This window comes from Eptatretus burgeri, chromosome 2 (genome assembly GCF_056783735.1).
Source record: "Eptatretus burgeri isolate ZD-2024b chromosome 2, Ebu_testis_v1, whole genome shotgun sequence".
In the NCBI taxonomy this organism is placed as follows: domain Eukaryota; kingdom Metazoa; phylum Chordata; class Myxini; order Myxiniformes; family Myxinidae; genus Eptatretus; species Eptatretus burgeri.
This window is the reverse complement of record NC_140962.1, coordinates 115,505,490-115,527,669: the sequence shown is the minus strand read 5'-3', so window position 1 is coordinate 115,527,669 and position 22,180 is coordinate 115,505,490. Positions and strand designations below refer to the sequence as shown.

General features: G+C 41.6%; 1 protein-coding gene across 12 annotated transcripts in view; it reads left to right on the top strand.

Moving 5' to 3' along the window:
• Positions 1-22,180, top strand: part of LOC147032885 (sperm flagella and cilia-associated protein 2-like) — a 204,223-nt gene that overhangs the window by 89,880 nt on the left and 92,163 nt on the right. For all 12 annotated transcript variants that reach the window (XR_015055389.1, XR_015055390.1, XR_015055392.1 and 9 more), the window contains exons 11-14: positions 660-904; positions 1,219-1,285; positions 5,550-5,707; positions 9,986-10,131. Coding sequence is in view for 7 of the 12 variants with exons in the window: in XM_085870859.1 (XP_085726985.1) it covers positions 660-904; positions 1,219-1,285; positions 5,550-5,707; positions 9,986-10,131 (616 nt within the window). In the remaining 5 variants the exon portion in view is untranslated. The remainder of the gene's footprint in view (positions 1-659; positions 905-1,218; positions 1,286-5,549; positions 5,708-9,985; positions 10,132-22,180) is intronic.

Genomic DNA, 22,180 nt, shown 5'->3' with positions numbered 1-22,180 from the left:
TATCAAAATCCTTTTAACTGTCACTTTGATTGATGGTTTTTCACTGAAGAGAAAATGGAACAGGAAGGGCATGGCGATTGTGAATATGACAGCTTCAAAGAGGTCCTTGACTTCGCATCGCAGTAAGCACCAACATGGTGGCTGTAGGATTTTTCAGGTTGAAATTATGGTTGGAGTCAGGGAAACTGTCCAACCAATGGGTGGAGCAGAATGTTACACACACAGACAGATGGATAGACAAACAAGGGTATTATTAGATGGAAGAAGATGCCATTTGTAAAGTTCACTGCAGATTGGTTCAGATGCACAGTTGCAGAAAGCCTTAGCCACAATTCCACGGCTGGTTGTTGCAAAGCTGACAGCGGTTTCCACCTCCATCAAACAGATGTGAGATGCTGGTGGACTCTATGCCATGGCACATACAGGCCGTACTGGCTGCATGTGGTGGCCCAATGCCCTCTAAAGTGACTTTGCATTGGTGTTTCCAATTTTTTTGGTCTACTACCTGTACTTTTGAAAAAACACAGTAATCGTAATAAAAAGTAGTAATCATTACTGTTGTAAAAATATTCCACGGTGATTTTAGGTATTTGACATAGAATGCCTCAAGAGATGCAAAACTATAGGTTGACATGATTCAATTATCTTCTTTTATTTAGAAACACTGTTCCACAGAATGGATGGATTTTAGATGGCTTTCCAACAACAATAAATCAAGCCATCCTTTTGGATAAGGTTTTGACTGGAACTGATGCGAAAGAAAATCCTTCCCAAAGCACCAGATCTGCACTTGTTGCTTGTCCAAGTGCCATTTCTGATGTTACCTCTCCAGCTGCAGGGCTTGACATTGCCATTTTTTTTGATACTTCCTATCCCACAGTTTTTCAACGTGCATCACTTTTTCGTAAGTACAACCTGATTATTTAATTTATCATAACAAGCAAAAAAAACATGTCAAAGAAGACATGCTTTTAGTCTCATATGTGTCAGCTTGTCTACTCTATTTTTCTCCTCATGAAATCTTGCTTTTTTATGTACTGTGAAAAGTCATGTGCACTGTTTATAGTTGTTTAATCTCCGGGTTAAGTGCCACCTTTCTGCCAGATGGTATTCATCAACATTTAAATTGCAGATCAAGGTACTGTAGCCTGGAATTATTTTTAATCATATCTGCAAATAGATATGCTGATGTAATGAATATATTTTTCTTAATTACAGAGGAGTCTAATGAAGAATCTTCACCTGAAAATGAGGTCGTTGTTGTTTGTGATTTTCTTCAGAGTAGGTAAGTCTCCCTCACCTCTTTTCGTTTGTCAGTTGTCGGTTGATTTGTTCCTTTTTTGTCATCCCCAATTTCCCCTTCTTTTCCTCTTCTTGCTGTGTTTCATTCAGCTTCTGTGCAACTTGTTCACCCCCATGTGTCCTCCCTCCCCTTGATCTGACTCTCACTCTCACTTCTACTCTGCTGTTGGTGTTTCCCCTTTCCATTTTGTTCCCTTCCATTTTGCTCCAGCTCTTATATGAGCCTCGATCATAGTTTTATGATTATTATTTTGTTAATATGGATACAAACAAACACAACATAATAGTGACTGAAGCTTTTCGTGCTGCACTCTTCAGGTAAAAATCGCGGCAAGTGAAGGAGGAAGTGAAGGCGCGTGATTTATACGCAGGTCTCAATAAGGTAGACGCTGATTGGTCCATCCGTAATGACGTCACGGTTAATCCGAATGCCCATTGGTCGAATCATCTTCACCTCGAGCTCCCATTGGCTGGAGCAGAGTTCGTTGATGATTGACGTTTGCAACCACATCCTGGAGAGGGGGGATGGGCTTCCCCTAAGGTCCATTCACCATTTGTTACCGTGCTTCCCTTGATCTTTCCATGCTGAAAGAGACACAGAGATCATACAAATTCCTTTTGACGACATAATATTGGATCGGTGGTAAGGATGAAGGTTGCTTCCAACATACGTAAATGAAACGAGCTCCGACCTTGGCTCAATACCCTGAACATATCTGCATTGTACTGGTCTGCACAGATAGGGTTGGCAACCAGGTGCTGTGCAATGGCAGATGAAGCAGGTACAGTGGCTGGTGGTTACTGGATATTTCTACATGCTCGCACTGGTTTTGTTCTAACCCTCACAATCTTTCTTCGAATCGCCAAGGGGACTTCTTGTTTGATCCGATCATCCAATCTTAGTGTTGTGCGGCCCATGCACCGAGCTTCACATCAGCACTTAAACTCATAAATAACATTGCTGGTTTGTGAGGTGGGTAGCACATCCTTGTTGACTGACGTCAGCAAACGGCGAGAGGTAAAGATTACTCGGCATTGCACAGCCAGAATGGTGTTTGGCACAATATGTTTGATTTGTACTTCAAACCTTCGTGATGATTGTCCTTTCCAGGGCATTCTGATATAGACTGGACATTTGTCCGGACCAACCTTCCCATCTTTTGTCGTGTTTCGAAACTTGTGTATGTATCTCTTAACTATATGCTCAGGATAACCATTCTCACCAAGTATATTCATTATTTTGTCAGTTTCAGCAGGAAGATTACAAGGTGAACAAATCCTCTGTGCTCTGTTAATCAGGATATTGATCAAGGCAATTTTGTTTCTCGTGGAGCTGTAGGAGTCCCACCGAGTATACTGCCCTGTGAAAGTCGGCTTCCGGTATACGGATGTTGTGAAATCAAGGTTGGATCTATCAACCAACACGTCCAAAAACGGTAACGTGTTTGACGATTCCAGCTCCGTGGTAAACTTCAGCGCTGGATGGAGAGTGTTGAGCCATGCCTGGAAATTGTCACATGTCGTCCCAGACTCAAACAAAGCAAAAATGTCATCAACATACCGATAGTATACGATGGGGGAATCGACCCCTTGCCGACCAGTCAGTTTCTGCATTTCATGATAGCCGACAAAGATATTTGCAAGAGCTGGCCCTTATGGAGAACCCATGGCTACACCGTCCGTTTGAACATACATCATGTTTTTAAAACTGAATTCCACCTCCCTTGTTGCTGTGTTGCTTGCACAGCAACAAGGCTTGCAGCCTATGTTGATCTCTGTAAAGCGTTCGATTCAGTGAATCGGGATGTCCTCTGGAGGATTCTTGGTCTTCGTGGGGTGCCACCAAAACTGATCGATCTGATGTATGAACTCTACTCTGGTACTGAGAGTGCTGTGAAGTGTGGTGGTACCATCTCTGACTTATTTCCAGTTGTTACTGGAGTTCGTCAGGGATGTGTACTTGCCCCCACACTTTTCAGCACTTGTATGGACTGGATTTTAGGGAGGATGTCGGAAAGATCAAGTTGCAGTGCATCATTTGGGAATGTCAAGATCTCGGACCTTGATTTTGCAGATGATGCAGTCATCTTTGCGGAGACTTTAGACATCCTCTTGGGGGCCCTCGAGGTGCTGAATGAGGAGTCGGAGCCGTTGGGATTACGGGTTTCTTGGGTCAAAACTAAGATCCAGGCTTTCGGTGACATCTTGTATGCTACTGTCCTGTCTGTGTCTGTTTGTGGTGAGGATGTTGAGGTCGTGGAGAGATTCACTTACCTTGGCAGTGATATTCATGTCTCTGCTGGCTGCGAGTCAGAGGTCAATAGACGTCTGGGTCGGGCCTGGGGAGTCATGGATTCACTGGATCATGGGGTGTGGCGCTGCCGGTACCTGTGCGGGAGGACGAAAGTCCGAGTCTTCAGGTCCTTGGTACTTCCAGTCTTGCTTTATGGGTGCGAGACTTGGACTCTGACCAATGATCTGAGACGGAGACTTAATTCCTTTGGTAACAGGTCTCTTCGGAGAATCCTTGGCTATCGCTGGTCGGATTTTGTGTCCAACGAGCGGTTGCTGAGAGAGACTCGGATGAGATTTGTTACCTGCATAGTCCGTGAGCGTCAGTTGCGGCTGTATGGACATGTGGCTCGTTTTCCTGACGCTGATCCTGCTCACCAGATTCTCTCAGTGAGGGAGTCTCATGAGTGGAGGAGGCCAGTGGGCCGACCACGTGCCTCATGGTTGCAACAGGTTGACTATCATCTCAAGGAGATGGGGATGGGCCTGGCATCTGCCTGGGGGATGGCCAGACGGAGGCCCCTGGAGTACCGGCGGAAAGTGGACGCAGCGACGCGCTGTTATGGCACATGCTCCCATACCTGACCTGACCTGCTTAACACTTTCCATCCAGCGCTGAAGTTTACCACGGAGCTGGAATCGTCAAACACGTTACCGTTTTTGGACGTGTTGGTTGATAGATCAAACCTTGGTTTCACAACATCCGTCTACCGGAAGCCGACTTTCACAGGGCAGTATACTCGGTGGGACTCCTGCAGCTCCACAAGAAACAAAATTGTTTTGATCAATATCCTGGTTAACAGAGCACAGATGATTTGTTCACCTTGTAATCTCCCTGCTGAAACTGAGAAAATCATGAATATACTCGGTGAGAATGGTTATCCTGAGCATATAGTGAAGAGATACTTACACAAGTTTATAAACACCACAAAAGATGGGAAGATTGGTCCGGACAAATGTCCAGTCTATATCGGGATGCCCTGGAAAGGGCAATCATCACGAAGGTTTAAAGTACAAATCAAACATATTGTGTCCAACACGTTTCTGGCTGTGCAACCCCGAGTAATCTTTAAATCTCGCCGTTTGCTGACGTCAGTCAACAAGGATGTGCTACCCACCTCACAAACCAGCAATGTTATTTATGAGTTTAAGTGCCGATGTGAAGCTCGGTACGTGGGCCGCACAACACTAAGATTGGATGATCGGATCAAATAACACGTCCCCTTGGCGATTCGAAGAAAGATTGTGAGGGTTAGAACACAACCAGTGCGAGCATGTAGAAATATCCAGCAACCACCGGCCGTTGTACCTGCTTCATCTGCCATTGCACAGCACCTGGTTGCCAACCCTATCTGTGCAGACCAGTACAATGCAGATATGTTCAGGATCTTGAGCCGAGGTCAGAGCTCATTTAATTTACCTTTGTTGGAAGCAACCTTTATCCTGACAACCAATCCAATATTATGTCGTCAAAAGGAATTTGTACAATCTCTGTGTCTCTTTCAGCATGGAAAGATCAAGGGAAGTACGGTAACAAATAGTGAATGGACCTTTGGGGAAACCCATCCCCCCTCTTTCCAGGATGTGGTTGCAAACGTCAATCATCGACGAACTCTACTCCAGCCAATGGGAGCTCGAGGTGAAGATGATGAGCCGACCAATGGGCGTTCGGATTAACCGTGACGTCATTATGGTTGAACCATTCTGCGTCTACCTTATTGAGACCTGCCTATAAATCACGCGCCTTCACTTCCTCCTTCACTTGCTGCGAGTTTGACCCTGACGAGTGCAGTACGAAAAGCTTCGGTCACTATTATGTCGTGTTTGTTTGTATCCATATTAAAGTTCTGCAGTACCAAACATCTGTTTATTATTTTGTTGTTATTATGAATGCTATCAAAATTTTAATTGCATCATGAATGTGAATGAAGGTTCTCAATTTATGTTTAAAATAGGATTGTTGGTTTTCAAGAAAACTGGCGAACAATGGAGAAGTTATTTCAGGAGCATTTCAAGATATTGCATGCAGTTGATGCGAACGTTGATGAAGAGACATTGTACGCAGATGTAAAAGAGATTCTTTTTGAAGTCAAACATAATGAAGACATTACAGGTGAACTTATCAGAGCACAGAATTATATATACCTTTTTGTGTTGTTTCTCAGATGCACTTGATGATGAGTTTGATTTAGTGCATCAGAGGCACAACACAAAAATGTAAAAGTTGTGGATAACAAAATTACATTTTGATGTGCACATGGTCTTGCATGGACTTGTTTTATATTTTTACAAAAATGCTGATTTCCACATTAATAGTGAGTTAAAATGGTGCCCTGTATTACTTGTGACAAGATTGTTCCATCAGAAATATATAGATATTACATTATTGGGCCATGCAAGGTAAGTTTAAGATGGTCATGAGGCAATAATTTAGGTTTATAATGAATTTATACTGGACTTTTTCCCACCACCTGCCCGAGTCTTTCGTCTGAGGCATGACATGACATTTGAACATCCTTTATGAAGTGTGCTAACCAACAGTACTTGAAATAGCTGGCGTGAATGGGGACTGAGGGTGAAGCAAGGAGAGAATTTTATTTTGTACACATGATTAAGGCTTGTGGACATATGGGGTGAATTAGAACGACACTCGGTAGAGTGCATGCCTCTGCTAAGCTGAACAGTTTACGTTTTCAATCCCATTGAGAGGCCAGATCTGCATCCGGACCTTGATCAAAATCGAATCTGCTTCTTCTTGTCACAACTAATCCACCAAGTTTTGTCATCCGTCCACAACTTTTTGAAACATCATGCTGCAGTATATATCGTTGAATGCTGCTTGGTAGCTGAAGTATGCTGCAGTATATATCGTTTTGGGTCTATCTCAAGGCCCTGTCACACCTTGACGTTTTAGCCAGCGTATGGCAATGTATCAAAATGTATGTAAAACGCTGGCATACACTGAACTATTGATGTTTTTTTAAGTTTTGAGTGTATTCATAAAGAGTTGGACGTATGCATAACGTATTAGTAACGTACACAGAACATTTCGATCTGTCTGCAATATATATATATATATATATATATATATATATATATATATATATATATATATATATATATATATATATATATATATATATATATATATACATGCATACACACACACACACACACACACACACACACACACACACACACACACACACACACACACACACACACACACACACACACACTTTCAATTTTTTTTTTTACCTTTTGTTGCCTTATAGCCTGGAATATAATTGCATTCAATCAGACTTTTTCCACCTTTATTTACACATCGTAACTCACAACTTCCATGTGAAAAACAAATTCTGCAAATTTCAGAAAATCAATTAAAAATACAAAACTCAAATATCTTGGTTGGATAAGTGCCCACCCCCCCCCCCCCCTCAGTTAATACTTGGTGGAAGCACCTTTGACAGCAATTACAGCTGTGAGTCTGTTGTGAAAGGTCTCCACCAACTTTGTACAACTTGATTGGGCAATATTTGCCCATTCTTCTGTACAAAACTGTTCAAGTTCAGACAAGTTCTATGGAGAGCGTTGATGGACAGAAATCTTCAAGTCCTGCCACAGATTTTCGATTGGATTTAGATCGGGCCTCTGACAAGGCCATTCGAGGACAATTATCTTTTTGTTCCTCAGCCACTCCAGTTTAGCTTTGGCTGTGTGCTTTGTCATTGTCATGCTGAAATGTGAACTTCTGTCCCAATTTATGCTTTCTTGCAGAGGGCAGCAGGTTTTCTTCCAAGTTTTTTTTGGATTTTGCTACATCCATTTTCCCTTCTTTCCTGACAAGTGCCTCAGTCCTTGCTGATGAGTAACATTCCCATAGCATGATGCTGCCACCACCATGCTTCACAGGAGGGATGGTGTTCTTTGGGTGATGTGCTGTGTTTGGTTTGTGCAAAACATAACGTTTTGCATTTCAGCCAAATCGTTCCATCTTGGTTTCGTCATACCACAAACGGGACTCAAGGTGGGATTTTTTGAGTAATGGCTTCATTCTTGCCACCCTACCGTACAGGCCAGACTTGTGGAGTGCTTGGGATATTGTTGTCACTTGCGCACAGTGACTAGTCTTCACCATAAAGGCCTGTAGCTCTTTAAAAGATGCTACTGGCCTCTTGGTGGCCTCTCTGATCATTCTCCTCCTTGCTTGGTCATCTATTTTGGAGGGACGGCCTGATTGAGGCAGGGTCCTGGTATTACAATGCACCTTCCATTTTTTAAAATATTGTCTTGACTGTGCTCCGAGGGATATTCAAGGCCTTTGAACTATTTTTATATCCATCCCCTGGTCTGTGCCTTTCCACAACTTTATCCCGGAGGTCTTTTGAAAGCTCCTTAGGCTCATGGTTGAGTCTTTGCTGTGAAATGCACTACCCAGCAGAGGAAACCTACAGGAACAGCTGATTTTATTCTGAAATATTCAGAATCACTTCAATTTAACACAGGTGGAGGCCAAATAACTTGGTGTGTGATTTTGACTGTGATTGGTTACACCTGAAATAATTTACAATTGCTGTTGTATAGGGGGGTGGACACTTTTCCAACCAATATATTGTCGTTTTGTATTTTTTATTATTTTTCTGAAATTTGTAGAATTTGTTTTTCACTTGGAAGTTGTGGGTTTCGATGCATAAATAGAGGTGGAAGAAGTCTGATTTAATGCGATTTAATTCCAGGCTATGAGGCACAAATGGTGAAAAATTTGAAAGGGGGTGTAGACATCATTTAGGCACTGCATTTATATTGAATCTACTTTCTTTCCTTTTTTATGGCTGCAAGCTGCATCATTGTTGGGAACACGGATGTGCTGCTGATGCAGTTCCCCCTGTTTCCAGTAAGTTGGTACTCATTTCACCAACCTCGGAATGATGACGGGCTGAGTCAACCCCACCTGGTGTTAATTCAATGATTAGCAGGGGCTCAAACTCAGGACCCTTAGGTCTCCAGCCAGCCACCTCAACCGTTAAACCAAGAACAGGCCTAGTATTCCCCTACTGCTTTCACCAGAGGGAACTTTAGGTTTGCTCTCTATTGGGTCGCCAAAATAGGTGACCCTTATTGTCAGTAATTGTCTGTTTGTTTCGATGTTTGTTTGGATGTTTGTTCGTTTGTCATCAGCATAATTGGTAGTAAACATGGGCCGATTTTGACCAAACTCGGGTGGTAGGTACATCTTTGACCTAGTGCTTTGGAAATTGTGATGGTTGCTAGGGACGCTTTGGTTCCCTAGCAACAACTGAAAAACCTTCAAAATCGGTACCGTTCACGTGAAATCAATTCCGAAAGCCATTATCCCACGTAGGGTTATGTAATTTGGCATGAATTATCTACAGGTGATGCTCGATCAAATATATTCCGGTTTTTGTGATATATGGAATACTTTACCCGCAGCGCCCCCTACAATTAGGGTATGCATGAAAATTGGCGAAAATTGAAGGCCCGCTAGCGACCAGGTGAGTGCATCGATACGAATGAAACTTTGCAGGTTCATGGTATTCAATGAGTACCTCTACGTGTTGATACAACTTTGCCTCAGGACATATTGACCGATTTCGCTTAGGTCAGGGGTCAAAGGTCAATTAGTGCAAAAATCGATAATATGCGAGAGCTGGAGGTGCCTTCGCGCCAAATGCTACTCCTCCTAGGGTTATGGTCGGATGGTCATGAAAATTCACGCTAATCGTCTGGAATACATTGTGCACAAACTATCGAGCCGGATTTTCAATTTAGATCTTTGTTCACCCACAGCACCCCCTCGAACTTTGGGGATTTCTGATTTCAAACTGCATTTTCAGTACTTTTCATTCAAATGGATACCGAGTAGTTATCAGTAGATGTAACTGGATGAGATTTGATATGCATAATCTTCAGGTGATTCCCTATCCGCTATATGACATCCATTTTGCTCTATATCTTATAGTTTCCATCCTCGGTGACCCACCGCCGCCTACCATCTTGTCTGTCTGTTTGTCTGTCCGTCTTTCTTTCCTGTGGTATTTTTTCAGACTTTCTTCCCATACCCTTCAACATATTCATCTGAAACTTGGTACATGGCTTTATTATGATAAGTTACAGAACAAGTTCGAGTTTCAAGGCATTTTGTCATTTTTTTTCACAAAGTTATGCCTTCTTTGGACTTATAAAATATCACAGCGGTAGAGGACATGTATTGTAAAGCAATTGTCGCTCTTGTTGTATATGATGATCACATGTTGCTTCATCCTATTAATTACCTAGTTATTAGTATTACTAACTTTTGTAGTGTAATATTTTATTGTAACATTATAGTTCAATTCCATGGAGTTTTTTTTAATGGATTTCATCATGACAGAGGAAGACTTCACTGGCTCAAGCATGTCCACTGAATCGTGTAAAGATCTACGAGTCATGTCAAATGAAAATTGTGAGGATGTGTTTCAACAACAACCGTGGACTGAAATTGAATTTCACTCATATGTGCAGAAGCTTTTTGAGGAAGTAAGTAATCCATCAGACATAAAGAGATTTAAGTTACATAAACATCTTTCTCATCAACACACTCTTTATTTCATGGCATTTTATTTTAAAAATGAAGCAACTTTGTCATGAAAACAAAATCTAAGTACTCGAATTGACACTTCTGCCATTTTTAATATTACATTTGTCAATGAAAATATGCATCACTACATTTTATATTTATGATTTTGAGTACAAGGCAGGACACAGAAATTATAAAGACAAGCCTTCCATTTATAGGCATTGATTTGGTGTATATCAAATAGGCACATTTCCATGTACACAACCATGATAAATCAAGGTATGGAGAACTCCAAGTCTGTCATTTGAGCATAGACAGGATGATTTTAAATAAATTATTATGCATTCTTCATGTTTGGATATTATTGTTTGGTTTCCCTGGCAGTCAGAGTCTTTTAAAGTTTAATTTCTTTATTCATGCATGTCCATGCTGTGTTAAAGATATATGCACTACTACTAATGTTTCGACCAATGTCACTTCCTGGTAGTTCTTCATGGGAATCATAATGGCAAGATAGTGATGTGGGTTTTGCCTGGAGGTCACTGTTGCTGCTGCTACTGGCTCTGATGGGCTCTTCACCCAGTTTTGCCACTTAACATTCCTACATCTGTTTTTGCCATCACTACAACTTCTTTTTCCACATCTATACTTTTTTTTTTAATACATGTTCTAGACGAGTGGAAGAGCGATGATGTCATGAGGATCTTGGTTCTCAACTTCAACTAGAAATTGGAAGCAGATCATTAAAGCTATGGTAATCAATCGCAATGGTCTGAGAGGGAGTACCAAGCAATTGACCTTTCAAGCATCGATAGTGCACCACCAGCCAGATGCCATTCTTGTTTGTGAATCTAAGCTTGATGATAGCATCACTTCATACTGTGTTTTCCCAAGCAACTTCACAGTCTACTGCAAAGACTGCAATGCCTATGGTGGCAGGGTGTTCAGAGCAATCAGTAACATGCTCAGGGGTTCACAAAACTGATACGCAGGTCCTCATGCACGGTAAAAAAAAACAAAACAGTGAATGCGTACTTTAAAGAAAAAGCTCAAAAACATACTATCACAACAGAACTTTTGATGGAAGGTTTTTTCAGCTGATGTCGGTAAGATTCTTCCATGATAATTCTGATACACTGTGATTTCAAATTGAAGTGTACAAAATTAAGTTTATAAATTATAACATCATAAGTTATATGATAACTTGTAACTTATAAAATTAAAAACATAAAATAGATCTAAGTCGAACATGTGAGCGATGAGGAAGAAGAGGAGGTTTTCTTAGCTTGTGTATGGAAGATTCTTCTGTGATAATTATGATAAATTGATATACAGTACTGTGATTTCAAATTTTAAGTGTACAAAATTAAGTTTATAAATTGAAACTATAATATATAAGCTATATTGTAAGTTTATAACTTATAGGATTAAAAAAATAGATTTAATGTGAATACACAAGCGAAGAGGAATAAGAGAAGGTTCGGAGCATCCGGAACCAAAAAAAAAAAAAAGAGCAGCTTGCGAGTGTCTCGTCTGGTGCGGACGTTCTGACAGAGTGCTTATACAGGAGTAAGATGCATATATAAAGCTGAGAGGTGCTTTACAAAGCAGAGTGGCGCTTGGGACAACAGACAAGCACACTCGGACCTGACAAAATTTGCGTGAGTACCAAACCGTTTCTGCTGATACTCATTGGAGAAATTAATTAAAAAAAATTGTTTGAACTCCTGGACATGCTCATTGTGTTCGCTTGTCCAGAGTTCAACTGCGACTGTGAGCATTTCTGGTGTAACTTACAGTTTATCAATGCCAAGCCTCTATATATTGCAAGTTATTATTGCTTGCCAATAAACAAGCAGAAAAATCTTGAGCTTTCTCAATCCCTTTCTAAGCTCTTAAGCAAGCACCTTCAGTCACCCCAACTTCATCTTCGCTGGTGACATCAACTTTTCAGATATAGACTGGGATTTCTACACTGCAACTAGTTTGCTTGACCTGCTCCTTGAAAAGTCTCTGGTGCAACTTGTTTAAAAGGAGATTATAAGACCAGCATCTAACAACATCTTGGATCTGATCTTCACAACAAATGAGTCCTATCAGCAACATTGCATTGTGTCTTGGCATCTCAGATCACAGCATTACTTTCAATATTAGTAATAATTTATAACCCACTCTCAAGTCCCCATTTGTCACTTATAACCAACTCTTAAGCCACTCTCAAACTTTACAGTTTTAATAAAGTGGATATACAGTACGATTTAAGGATGTTACTTCAAGATTACAACTGATTTTCTTCAATCAAATCCAGATGCAAATACTTGTACAGTTGAATCAAACTGGATTATATTTTTTGTTTCTTCAGAAGTTGCATCGTTGAGAATATTCCCTTTTAGATGAGGAAGGGTAAATGTCATCTTCCATGGATCTCAGTCAGTTTAAAATTCCAGATGAGAAAGAGGGACAAGCTTTATAGAAAAGCATGCAAGCAGCGAGACAGGGGAGCTTGGTATAATTTCTGTCATTATCACAACAATGTTGCAAAAGCTGTTCACCATGAATGCTGCAATTGCATCCACAATGTCATTGGAGCCAATCTTGTAGATCGCCAAAATAGTTTCAGTTTTATTATAAACTTTGTCACTCGGAAAAGATGGGCATCACCATTCTCCAAATGCCAACTAAGCTTGACACTTCAGACAAGAAAAAGACAGAGACCCTGAGCTTGTACTTCCACTCTGTTTTCATTAAATAATCTGCTCATCCTCGCTCTGATGAAGGACAATTTCCCTACATATTGATTGACAATCTCCAAATACATGTCTCAAGTGTTGAAAATCAACGCCTGAAACCCAACTCTTCTCAGGTCAGTGGACCCACCTAAACTATGTCAACTCGTTGCTCATGATCTAGCTCCAGCTCTATCCTTTCTCTATCAACAAAGTCATAATGAAGGAGATGTTTCTCTCCAATGGAAACAGACCTTTGTTACAACACTCCATAAATCAGGTGCCAAGTGTGAACCATTTAACTATAAAGACTTCTTTCCATAACCTGCATCTGTTGTAAGGTTATCAAGCATATTATGTTGAGCCATATTTTGAAATGCTTGTCTGTAAATAACATTTTGTTAAATACACAGCATGGATTGAGGTAAAAGCTTTCCACCACAACTCATCATATCTGCAACTCATGACAAATCAAAGAAAATAATTTCAGTTTGGCCTCTTTTCTGTAAAGTATTGGATCAGTCTCACCCCAAAGGGGATGTGAGGCTATTGCAACTCGTCTGTCTGTCTGTCTGTCTGTCTGTCTGTCTGTCTGTCTGTGTGTGTGTCTGCATCTATATATTTTTGCTTTAAAAATGGTTTTCTCTGCAACCTTTGGCTGATCGATATGAAACATTAAACATAGGAGGGACTCCCCATTGAGAATACTTTATTGCTAACTCTGACATCATAGGTCACATAGTACGGTGGCCATATTGGATTAAAGGAAAAAAAATGGACATCATTTTCTCCAAAACCGCTCAACGAAAAAAATTGAAACTTGGTATACGTCAACTCCCCATGGGGAAAATTGGGTGATAACAATGACATCATTGGAGAAGTGGTATCCCAGCCATAATTGGTTTAATTTAAATTCTCATCCAAAAAATCTGGAACTTCTTATATCTGAACTATGACCTCATGTGAGTGAAGACTTAAATTTATGACATTCATAATCCAAGCCAAGAAACGATGTGACATAATAGGGTCCATGGATGACATGGGTATATGGGCCATACAAGTAGCGTGTTCAGTTAACGATGGTATTTTTGTTCAGATTGAGCGTGCTCGGCAAGACTATGCATTCTACGAATGCCGTTCTCATTGTAGGAAAGCATTTGACAGAGCTCTCCATCAACACTTGTTTGCAAAACTTCATTATGGCATTGACAGACACACTCTACAATGGATAATGTAATTTTTCAGTGATAATGGATAATGCATTGCAAGCCGTCAGCAATAAATGTTGCCTGCTGATGATAGCATCATCTGTTGTGAGATAAAGAGTAATTATGACCATCAAATACTCCAATAAGACATGTACAGGGTGTTCCAAAAACACCTGGGACAAATTTGGTTTTTAATATATTCAGTGCCACAAATTTGCAGAAACTCATGAAGTTTTCTTTATTTTCAGGTCTGGTGGTTTAATGCAAAATATAATGGCGACTCCATATGAGAAAGCTGAGTGCGTTGAAAGGTTCATCAAGACAAGATCTGACACGCAAGTTCAGCGTAATTTCCTTACAAGGTATGGAAGGAATCCGCCATCGTGGACTAGTATCAGAGAGGGGTACGAGAGGTTTAAGGAAACTGGAAGTTGTCAGAAACAGAAAAGTACTGGTCGACCAACCACAAGTGCAGCAGAGGTTGAAAAAGTGCCTGAATCATTTTGACAAAGTGCCAGAAAATCAAACTGATGTGCATCCAGAGAACTGGGACTACCAATCACCACTGTACACAGGATTTTGTATAAAAGACTGAAGCTTTAAGCCTATGAGGTGCATATTCTGCATGAACTCAAACCAAATGACAGACTCAAACGCAAGGCGTTTGCCTTGGAAATACTCAGTCGCATAGAGAATGACGAAGACTACCTGAAAAAGGTCATGTTCACAGATGAAGCTTACTTTGATGTATCGGGGAAGGTCAATCAGCACAATGTGAGGATCTGGGGCTCTGAAAACCCCCACATGGTCATTGAACACGTACGCGGCAGTCCAAAGGTCAATGTACGGTCTGGCCTTCTCCATGGCTGCTTGGTTGGTTCGTTTTTCTTTACGGAGGATACAGTGACCTCAACAATTTACAAGGACATGTTGGAAAGATTCACCTTCCCACAGAGTGAAGACCTGCAACCCAATATCATTTTTCAACAGGACGGCGCTCCCCCTCATTGGGCCTTAGTTGGTCAAGCCGTCCTGAATGAAAAATTTCCGGGTTGCTGGACTGACCGAGACTGACCAACCGCCTGGGCCCCATGATCACCACACATAACCCCCCCTTAATTACCCTCACCGAAGGAGAGGGTATTGCATTTGGGTCTGTTTGTTTGTTTCTTGGCAAAAAAAAATATTTTTTTTTGAACCGTATGTTGATCACCTCTGTTTGTTTGTGTTTGTGTGGTTGTGTGTGTGTGTTTGTTATCTTGCCAAAACGAAGTTTTTGCAAGATATGTTAGTCAGCTTGTATGTTTTTTTTTATTTTTTATTTTTTTGTTTGTCTGTAATCACGTATAAAAAAATCTGCAGAGCACAGTTATCATTGGAAATTTTTGTAACTTCGCATATCAGAGGCCTATAGAGGTCCCTTTCAGCCCATAAAATTTGAAGGTCAAGGTCAAAGGTCAAGGTCACTTTGTCGCAAATCAGGGGAGTCGATGAAACCCTTATTTTTTGAGTAATTTTGATCAGATCGTCTTCAAACTTCATGGGAATATAATTCATGGTCTGGCGCTGAGCTGATTAATTTTTGGTGGCGATTGGCCTTGACCTTCATTTTTTTGTCTGTAATCATGTATAAATCACTGCAGAGCACAGTTATCATTGGAAATTTTTGAAACTTCGCATATCAGAGGCCTATAAAGGTCCCTTTCAGCGCATAAAATTTGAAGGTCAAGGTCAAAGGTCAAGGTCACTTTGTCGCAAATCAGGGGAGTCGACGAAACCCTTATTTTTTGAGTAATTTTGATCGGATCGTCTTCAAACTTCATGGGAATATAGTTCATGGTCTGGCGCTCAGCTGATTAATTTTTGGTGGCGATTGGCCTTGACCTTCATGGTTAGCGCCAAAGGTCAAACATTTGACCCCAAGGTCAAATTTTCAAGTTTTAGGAACCATATCGTGTAGTACCTCAAATTGAACACCTCGATGAGTGCTTTCTAGATATGTCAAGCTTGAGACATTATGACGTCATTTGGTGACGTTATGAGGCAAAGGCATATTTTTCGTGGTTACTCTGTAGAACGATTCTCCTTGGAATCTCTCGTAGGCAGATATTCCTCAAGGAGTCGCTCCTGGTGGATAGCAGCTCTGTCCACCTCAGTGTGACCTTAAAGAAGTCACACGTGGTCACCTTTTGGCAAGATACGGGTCTTTGTTTGTCTGCCTGTCCCGCTCATCTCCAGCCCGAACCTCTCAACCGATCGTTCTGAAATTTTCAGAGATTAATGTCACCGATCCTGCAACAGTCCCGCATTGAAGTTTCGTAAAATTTGGTCGACCGAAAAGGTCTACATAGGCCAATGGGTCAATTTGACCCACATTTTCTAAAATCCTCAAATTTCATCTGATTGACTTGAAATTTGAAGAGCATTTGCATATCAGGTCACCAAATTCAACCACTTAATTTTGAGGTAAACATAGGCCAAAAAGTCAACATAGGCCAATTTGGGCCAGATTTTCTAAAATCCTCAATTTTCATCCGGTTGACTTGAAATTTGAGGAACATTTTCATGTTAGGTTGCTGAATTCAACTACCAATTAATTTTAAGGTCAAAAGGTCAACACAAGTCGAATTTCTAAAATTGATGAGGCCAAAAACTAAATATATCACCATATCTCAAAAAGTTGGAGACAAGTTATGACAAAACAAGGTGGATAAGATGAATAGGTGACATGAACAAACGGATTGGATTTTGGTTGGGATCCAGCCCATCAGTGGGATACAAAACGTAAACCGTTCCACCCGGCAGAAGCATGTGCTCTACTGAGTGCCGTTCTACTTTGTGCTGTTTTGCCAAGTTGTCACTTTATGAGTGATTTTTCATTTGTCTCTTTGTTATCTTGCCAAAACGAAGTTTTTGCAAGATATGTTAATCAGCTTGTATGTTTTCTTTTTTTGTTTTGTTTGTCTGTAATCATGTATAAAAAATTCTGCAGAGCACAGTTATCATTGGAAATTTTTGTAACTTTGCATATCAGAGGCCTATAGAGGTCCCTTTCAGCGCATAAAATTTTGAAGGTCAAGGTCAAAGGTCAAGGTCACTTTGTCGCAAATCAGGGGAGTCGACGAAACCCTTATTTTTTGAGTAATTTTGATCGGATCGTCTTCAAACTTCATGGGAATATAGTTCATGGTCTGGTGCTCAGCTGATTAATTTTTGGTGGCGATTGGCCTTTGCCTTCATGGTTAACGCCTAAGGTCAAACATATTTGACCCCAAGGTCAAATTTTCAAGTTTTAGGAACCATATCGTGTAGTACCTCAAATTGAACACCTCAATGAGTGCTTTCTAGATATGTCAAGCTTGAGACATTATGACGTCATTTGGTGACGTTATGAAGCAAACGCATATTTTTCATGGTTACTCTGTAGAACGATTCTCATCAGAATCTCTCGTAGGCAGATATTCCTCAAGGAGTCGCTCCTGGTGGATAGCAGCTCTGTTCACCTCAGTGTGACCTTAAAGAAGTCACACGTGGTCACCTTTTGGCAAGATACGGGTCACCCTGCGGGTGACATTGGTTTATTTCTCTGTTTGTTTTTTATCCGCACAGAATTTTTGTGTTTTTCTCCGCAACCACTTGGCGGATTGAGATGAAATTTTCACCATTGGTGCGACTACTCATGTAGAATGTTATAATGGTAATTATAACATCAGAGGTTACGTGGTGTGGCAGCCATATTGTAAAAGCGGAAAAACTTTGGACCTCTGTATCTCTGAAAGTGCACCAAGGAAAAAAAAAATGAAACCTGGCACATAGCAAGTACTCTTCATGGGGAATGAGAGATTTTTTTCATGACGTCATGGGTGCCTTCATTATGACGTCCTAATTGCACATGTTGAACGCTACATCCGATCAGTATGAAAACTTTTGAGTCATCTTGGGATAAAATAGTTCACAGAAATATACTTGCTAATGTCATCGGTCACATCGCAGCCATATTGTTTAAAATAAAATAAACCTTCAAAAATCTTCTTCGCTGAAATTGCTGAATAGATCGAGGCAAAATTTACACCTATGACTGCCTGTCCATGAGGAATAAAAGGCTCACACATATGATGTCATAGATCACATGGTTTGTCAGCCAGATTGGATTTACCCCAAAACCAAGAAAAATACACCACTCAAAAGAAGTCCTGGTGAGGGTCTGCAATCTCTCATTGCTTATTTTCTTGTTCTTTTATGTGGGGGTTTGTCAAATATGTTGTCGACACTCTACAACACCAGCATGGCAAACCTGCAGGATCTTCCTTGTCGGATAACAGCTGCATGCGCACTGGTGGACACAAACATGCGGAGCCAAACATTGCAAGAGCCTGTGTCCTGCCTTGATGTCCTGCACATGACAAACATCGCTCACATTGAAGTGGAGTGATTATGTGCATCAAACTTTATGAGTTTTTGTATCATATAAACCAAAGGGTATTGTTGCATCATTTGTGGTTCTAAATATATTAACAACCATAGTTGTCCGGGTCTTTTTGGAATACCCTGTACATTCGCTGACTGATCAATCAAGTAGTTGATGGCTTTTAACATTGAAAAGTGTCCTACTCTACAAAGAAGAAGTACAAATCTGGTTCACATCAGTATGCGATCCTTGGTGATGTCGCACCAGTGGAATACTATGATTACAGGGGTTGAACAGTCTTAAATGATCTCCGATGGAACAAGCACTGCCAGAAGATTATACGTAAGGCAAGCCGCACTCTTGGATTACTGTGCAGAACTTTGTTTCCTTGCTCTAAGGAAGGTAAAATAAGAGTATATCAATCCCTGGTATGCCCTCAACTAGAATATGGTGCTTAGGCTTGGAAGCCTTATGCTGGTTCAGCCATAAATGAGCTTGACCAAGTACAGAAAACTGCTACTTACTTTGGTGATCGTGACGACTGGTGATCCACCTCAACCTCAATACAGGTTTAAAATCTCTGATGGACTCTTTGCATATACATCAACTCCTCACACAATGCATAATGTTTTTCTTTCATCCAGTACAATCTAAAAAAGATCTTACTTCCAACTGTTATACTTGTCACATTCTTCAAGAGATATGATAATCAACTCAAATATCTCGTAGTTGAAAGTACAATTTCTTCTTCTTCTCCTCCTCTTCCCTTTACAAGGGGTGAGGTCCGATGGCACCAAGCTTCTGCCCTGCCTTGACAATGATACTCCTCCACCTCCCTCTGTCCTCAGCCAACTCTCTCCACTCTCCAACCATCCCTACCTTCAGGATATGCCTCCTCACACAATCCTCCCATATAAATGATGGTCTACCTCTTTTCCTCCTACCTTGCTCCCTCAACCTATCTGCTTTCTTTGCCATTCTCTCTTACCCCATCCTCACCAAGTGTCCAGCCCATTTTAGCTGGGATTTCACCAATCTCCCTGTCAAACTCATCTGCACACCAATCTCCTCCAGTTCATCCATCCTTCTCGCCACCCTCTTCACTCCTGCAATCCTCCTGAAACAGTTGTTCTTGCAAACCTGCAGCCTTTGTTGTTGGCTTTCTGTCAATGCCACCGTCTACAGACCCTAAAGGTTGGCCAGTGCTACACATGACATCAGAACCTTCCCTTTCAATTTTCTTGATTTCTTTCTGTCTGCCATTACTCTCTCCACCCCACTTCACACTCCTCCACACCTTTGCCTCAGATTTACCATCCCCAGTCACTGTTCCTCCCAGATACTCAAACCTATTTCCCTGCCTGATCTCCTTCTCCTCTAACTTGATATTCATTTATTTTCTCTGCTACCTGACCCACATCACCTCAGTCTTCTCCACACTCCCCTTCAGCCTGTGCCCCTGCCTCAATCCGATGTTCACGTTAAAATCCTCAGACATCCCAGGACCAACTAAAACTCTTCACTTCATTCCTTTGTATATCCCTTCCCCCAACCTAACTTCTACTTCAGGCACTCTCACCATCTCAGTATCGTCATCACCATCTCTCTCAGGACAGTGTCGTCGGCCTTCTCCAGGTCCACAAATCCCAATGCCATCTCACCTTACACCTCCAGCCTCTTCTCCACCAGCAGTCTCAGTGCAAACATCCCATCTATTGTCCACATACCCTTTATAAACCCCTGCTGATCTCCGATCTCAATCTCCACACTCTTCCTTATCCTCCCATCCAGAAGCCTCTCCAGCACCTTCATTACATGACTTAGCAGTGTCATGCCACTGTACTTCCCCAGATGTTGAACATCTTCCTTCCCCTTCCATATCAGCATATTTAACCCTGTCTTCTACTCCTCCGGATTTGAACCCTCTCTCCTGCATATTCGTCTTTGTTCAACGTCTTCGAACAGTCTCTTCATCCAACGGACTCCAACTTCTTTTGCTGCAATTATCATCTCTGTACACACCTCATAAATGCTTGGCTCTCTTCCCTTCTTTGTCCTCCTCAATGATTTCCACACTTCCTCCTCTGTAATCTCTACCAACTCCACCTTCCCCTCTCCATAACACGGTAGCTCCAGCTCACCATTGCTTCCTTCCCGATTCAACAGCTACTGTACTTCAAATATGCTTCCCACACTTTCAATACTGTCCCCCCCCTTCTTAAGTGAAACGTTATGAGTTTCTGTGTCATATAAAACAAATGGCATCGTGATATCATTTGCGGTACCAAATATATTGTCACAGATTTCATAATCCAATCTGACGAATGCATACAAACATCCAGGTCCTCAGATAGTTATTTCCCTAAATGCATGTCTGGGATAGACCTATCCCCATGTCTGGTGGGATTCTAAATGTGATGCGTTGAGAAGGGTAAAGAATAGATTCCTTCTCTTATGGAAAGCTCCTTTCTTTTTAAGACAGACACATTCATGCATGTGAGATAGCCGTTAGCCCAACGGAGGCTCGAGACCCGCCTTTTTCCATCGACGTTGACACCCATTTCTTTCACCAACGCCGACACCCGCCTTTTTCCATCGATGCTTGACACCCCATTCAGCAGCTCTATGGACGCTAACTGGCTCTTTTTCATATCGGGCTGAACATTAAGGTGACAATTGTTGACGTTTTATGAGCGCTTCACGTTTTCGCTCGGTAATTCTGACAGATGGCTGCTTTTTGCCGTTCCTCCAGCACCACAGGCATGGTGTTGTGGGCCAGGAGTGATCGCGGGACAGGCAGGTTGTCACGGCAATGATTCGCCAATGGGGCAGGGTGGATTTGGCTGGAGTCTGCACCCGCCCAGACAGGCCGCCTATAAAAAGAGAACGAGAGGTCCGTTCTTGGCAGGTTAGTCGACAACGAGTCAGTTTGTGAGTCAGTTGGCGTCAGTGAGTTGGTTTCAGTCAGACGGCTTTACCAGTCAGTTGGCGTTCAGTCAGTCAGACGACTTTACCAGTCAGTGAGTCGGTGTCAGTTAGACAGCTTTTCCAGTCAGTCGGCACCAGTGAGTTGGTGACAGCCTCAGCTCCTCGCAGCACCTCAGTGTCTCACAGCGCCTCAGCGTCTCACAGCGCCTCAGCACTTCACAGTGCCTCACAGCTCCTAACAGCTGTCCATCGGTTGTGGCTCCTGGCGGTGGGTGACGCTCGGATCATTAATGCTCCTTCTGCTCGAGACCTGCTCTTGGCGTACCTGATTCTTGGCATCCTTGGTTCCTGAGCACTGGCAATGGACAAAGCACGCTCACCAGGACATTTTTATTTGACGTACGACTTCTATTTAGTGAGTGAGATGACTTCTCTTCTCCCCCCCCCCCCCCCCCCGCCCCCCAAATGATCTGCTGAGTACCCTTGTCTGTGTTTAATTGTAAAGTAAGTCAATCCCAGATAAGCATCTGCTCTTTGTCTCTTTTTCTATCAGTGCCTGATTAATTACTTATTTGCTTGCGATCATTTTGATTGATTTGGCCTGATTAATTCTTTATTTGCTTGTGATTATTTTGATTGATTTGGATCTACTCATTTTTACCACACGGAAATGAAAAGTTCTTTGTATTTATTTATTTATTATCTTGCCAAAACGAAGTTTTTGCAAGATATGTTAGAC